General features: G+C 36.8%; 1 protein-coding gene across 1 annotated transcript in view; it reads left to right on the forward strand.

Moving 5' to 3' along the window:
- Nucleotides 1-4,652, forward strand: part of LOC106878681 (ATP-dependent DNA helicase Q4) — an 18,446-nt gene extending 13,794 nt beyond the window's left edge. Inside the window, exon 2 of the mRNA XM_014927965.2 lies at nt 328-4,652. Coding sequence (XP_014783451.1) covers nt 345-4,376 — 4,032 coding nt within the window. The 5' untranslated portion in view covers nt 328-344 and the 3' untranslated portion in view covers nt 4,377-4,652. The remainder of the gene's footprint in view (nt 1-327) is intronic.
- The last annotated feature ends 59 nt before the right edge of the window (nt 4,653-4,711 follow it).

The following is a 4,711-nucleotide window of genomic DNA, read 5'->3' on the forward strand; positions in this document are numbered from 1 at the left end:
TATATATATATATATATATATATGTATATGTTTGTGTGTGTGTGTTTGTCCCCCCACCCACCATCGCTTGACAACCGGTGTTGGTGTGTTTACATCCCCGTAACTTAGTGGTTTGGCACAAGAGACCGATAGAATAAGTACTAGGCTTACAAAGAATAAGTCCTGGGGTCGATTTGTTTGACTAAAGGTGGTGCTCCAGCTTGGCCGCAGTCAATTGACTGAAACAAGTAAAAGAATAAAAGAATATTGCTTGAAATTTCTAAATTCTTATATCATAAACAATATGTATCAATATATTTTCTCTTTGTTTCTTTTTTTTTTTTTCAGACTTGTGAGTTTTAGCAATGGAAAAACTAAAGAATTTAAAGATGGCTTTAAAAACCTGGGAAGCAAATTTCTTGAAAGAAAATGGTAGAAAACCAAACAGTGAAGACATTGGTTTATCATCAGAAAACATCCGAAGTGCTTACTCTAGGTACTATCAATTAAAGAAACAGTTAGCCAATTGCAGTGCAGACCATTCCTCTATCAAAGACGATGAAAATACTGTATGGGGTAAAGAGTTCAATCGAACCCCAGAAAATAACAGTGATGGACACAGAAATAGTTCGTCTGATGATCTGAAGGTTAAGCAAGCCATGTATTTAGAAAAACTCAGTACCAAAATGTTCATCAATTCTAAACGATGCGATGCCATGAAAAAAATTGCCAACAAGAATTTGTTACAACAAAAATCTGCAAAGAAAGAAGAGAATTCAAAAAGGGCAAAAACAAATTGCAATTTATCAGACTTGAATACATCTGAAAATGACATATCATTAGCTTCCACCCCTGAGGAAAAAAATGTTTCTTCTTCAGAAACAGGTGTAGAAAGTTCTGGTACCAAAGTAGTTGATGATTCCAGTCCAGAAGAATCACTGCAACTAAATCATTCTGGGTTGTTTAAAAATGTTTTGAATATCTCTTCACGGAAACGAAATGTTAAAAGTGATGCAACTGATTCCTTGGTTATTCCGAGATTGATCCATGAAACCAAAAATCATAAGTTCTCTTTGTCTGCATCTATAGCTGATTACGCTGATGAGGAAATTTCCACTGATCCTGTCTTAAATAGAGATTTCAAAGATAATGTGAAGACATCTTTTGATTCTTTTCCCAATTCTCAAGATAATTCTGATTCCAAACGTGAGTCCAATGATATGCAAAATATAGATTTTCAGCTGGATCATGTTGGTCCAGAACTTAGAACTTCTAAAGATACACAAAGAAATAACAAAGATAACAGTTTTAATAAAAATACCATTCCTGTTAAATTGGAACTGAAGAGACAGATGTCTCCTGAATCCAACAAAGCCAAACGAAGAAAGATTTCTGTGGATACTGCACTGAATACCTCTATGTCTTGCAGTAACAATGGGGAAACTACTTCTGTTAAAGACTCTGGACCTTACAGTGTTTGTGATAAGGACTGTTTTTCCAGTACTGAAATCAGTAAAGAAAAAATTCCAAGGCTCCAAGAATCTGTTGAATGTTCCAGCTCTTCTGGAACCAATGATTCCACCCTGAAACCAGTAAAATCTAGCAATACCAAGCAAACTAAAAAGACCTTTGCTGCTCCGAAAATGAGCCAAATAAACAAATCTGAAAATTTTGTTCGTTTGAATATGAAGGTGAAACGATTTAGTAAAAAGGGCCAAGGAACAAAAGGAGCCAAGTTCAAAAGGTTAGAATGGAAAAGGAAAATGAGGGCAAAACAAAAGTCATATGGAGAGAGATGTTTCCGATGTGGAGAAAATGGACACTGGGCTAAAAACTGCAAGAATGTTCCAAACTCTCAAAGAAATAAAAATATCCAGCATGAACAAACAAATGCAGAATATTCTTCATCAAGTGTTCTTGAAGAAGATTACCTGACACTCAGCCAAGCTGTGTCTATCTCAAAAGGAGAGTCTCTTTCCAGCTGCGTGGAACAAGATGAATTAGAAATTGAGAGATCAGTTGTAAGGGATCCATATGAAATGTTTAACAAGTTCATTGCTTATCGAAAAAGCACAGAGCCTTATTTGGTCCCAAATGATGATGGAACATTACCAGACATACCTGGTGAAGTCTATACTGCTCTACAGAAGTTTGGTTTTAGTGAGTTTAAAGATGGACAGTCACAGGCAATTATGAGAACTTTGTGTGGATTGTCAACCCTTGTCATTCTCTCTACAGGAGGCGGTAAATCGCTTTGCTACCAGTTACCTGCTTACTTGTATGGGCAACGACCGAAACATGTGGCTATTATAATTTCTCCTTTGGTGTCTTTGATGGAAGATCAGGTGGAGGGCCTGCCCATAGGAATAAATGGAGCCTGCTTGCATACTAATATGACACACAGCCAACGAGAACTCGTTATTACTTCTGTAAATTCTGGTAAAGTTCACTTCCTTCTTCTGTCCCCAGAAGCAGTCATTGGAGGTCAAAAGTCAGTTCTAACAGAGCTCAGCAAAGATGTAATGATATCATTTGCTTGTATTGACGAAGCCCATTGTCTTTCAGAATGGTCCCATAATTTCCGTCCTTCATATTTACAAGTATGCAAAATTCTCAAGGAGAAACATGGTGTACAGTGTTTCATCGGGCTTACTGCAACTGCAACATTAGCACAAAGTAAACACATAGCACAGCAACTTGGGATAAATGATGTACAAGATGCTGTGATTAGAGGAGCTCCCATACCGAAGAATCTTGTGCTTACTGTGTCAAGGGACATCTATCGAGATGAATCTCTCATTGAGCTCCTAGAAGGGGAAAGATTTTCCAAATGTGAATCAATCATTATTTATTGTACACGAAGAGACCAAACTGAGAAGATTGCAACATTAATAAGAACAGCTTTAAAAGATAAATCAGAACAATTTTTCAGCTCAAGAAAGGAATCAGCAAATGGTTCCAAATCAAAGAAGACACCAAAAAATGCTGCTCAGTCTATTGCAGAAAGTTATCATGCTGGACTGACAGCATATCAAAGAAAACGTATTCAAAAGGCTTTTATGTCTGGGAGATTGTGGATTGTTGTAGCCACTGTAGCGTTTGGCATGGGGATTGATAAATCTAATGTGCGTGGAGTGATTCATTACAATATGCCAAAAAGCTTTGAAAGTTATGTGCAAGAAATCGGTCGTGCTGGTCGAGATAGTAAACTTTCCCATTGCCATTTGTTTATTGATAAAGAAGGACAAGATTTAGGTGAGTTAAAGAAACACATCTATGCAAATTCAATTAGTCGATTCATTGTCAAAAAATTCATTCAAAGCATCTTGAAACCTTGCCGATGTCTTCAGATCCATGCCAGATGTTCCGAAAACCTATGCGAACCAAATGAAAGCAACGAAGACACCAAGAAAGATTCAAACAATCTTGATTCTTTCCTTTGTTTTAACCACGAGAAAAGAATATGTAAAGGTCATGAGGTAGCAGTCAGTATTGAACCCTTGGTTCAGAGATTAGATATAAAGGAAGAGAATATTTCCACTCTCTTCTGTTATTTAGAACTGTCATTCCCTGGACTTCTAAGACTGTTACCTTTAACATATGCAAAATGTAAGATAAACTGTTATGGAGGAGCTGTTCAGTTGCAGGGTATTGCAAAGAAATGTTCTCCGGTGGCTGTTGCTGTTGCCAAACAGAAACTTGAAGGGAAAAAATTCTGCACAGCTTCTTCAGTTGAATTTCCTGTGATTGAGCTGAGTGACAGCATGGGATGGAATTCAGGCATTGTGAAAAGAGAGTTGAAATCGTTGCAGTGGAGTTTTGACAATGATTCAGGTGCTAAGAAGAGTGGCGTACTTGTTGAACTATCAAACCTGGCCTTCCATTTTGTATCCTTTGGTGATTTAAGTGACAACGAACTGGATCACATAATCGACTACTTATATAACCGTGTGAAAACACAGGAGAAGATAGAGTTAGGCCAGATTCAGCGTCTACACCAAGCAGTGATGTCTGTCTCGTATAACAGTATATGCGGTTGCTTAGATAATGTCGATGAGAAACGGAATAAAAACTTGCACCAACTTATTTTTGAATATTTTGAGGAAGATTCTATTACTGAACCTTCTGTTGATGAACTGTCTACGTCTGAATTGTCAGCCGTCAAATATGATGTTGGTCAAATAAGAAATGACATGAGAAGGTTCCTATCAATATATTCATCTGATCACAATTTTACTGGTCACTCAATTGCTAGAATACTCCATGGTATTGGAAGTCCTTGCTATCCAGCTAACATATGGGGCAGAGTTCGTCGGTTCTGGCGATCTTATCTCGGTTCTGACTTCCAAACCATTGTTAATATTGCTACTGAAGAAATTATAAATTATAAGCACTAAAAGGATGAGGAATGGCAGAATCAGTGGAGTATCTGACAAAATACCTTGTGCTCTTTAGTCACAGCACTTTCAAATCCAATGATAAAATATAAACAGATGTCTAGTAGTGTGGTGAGTTCATTGCCAGTTTCTTCAGTGTGTTTTATATTGTTTCTACCAAGTTGGTCTTAGTCAACAAGAACAAAACACCACTCAGGGATTTGAACACATCATCTTACAATCTTGAGTTGAACATCTTAACCACTAGGCACTTAATACATTCACATATATATATAAAATGATGAGGATGATGATTATGTATGTATATATATATATATATATATATATATATATAT

The sequence above is a fragment of the Octopus bimaculoides genome, chromosome 24, assembly GCF_001194135.2.
Source record: "Octopus bimaculoides isolate UCB-OBI-ISO-001 chromosome 24, ASM119413v2, whole genome shotgun sequence".
Lineage (NCBI taxonomy): Eukaryota > Metazoa > Mollusca > Cephalopoda > Octopoda > Octopodidae > Octopus > Octopus bimaculoides.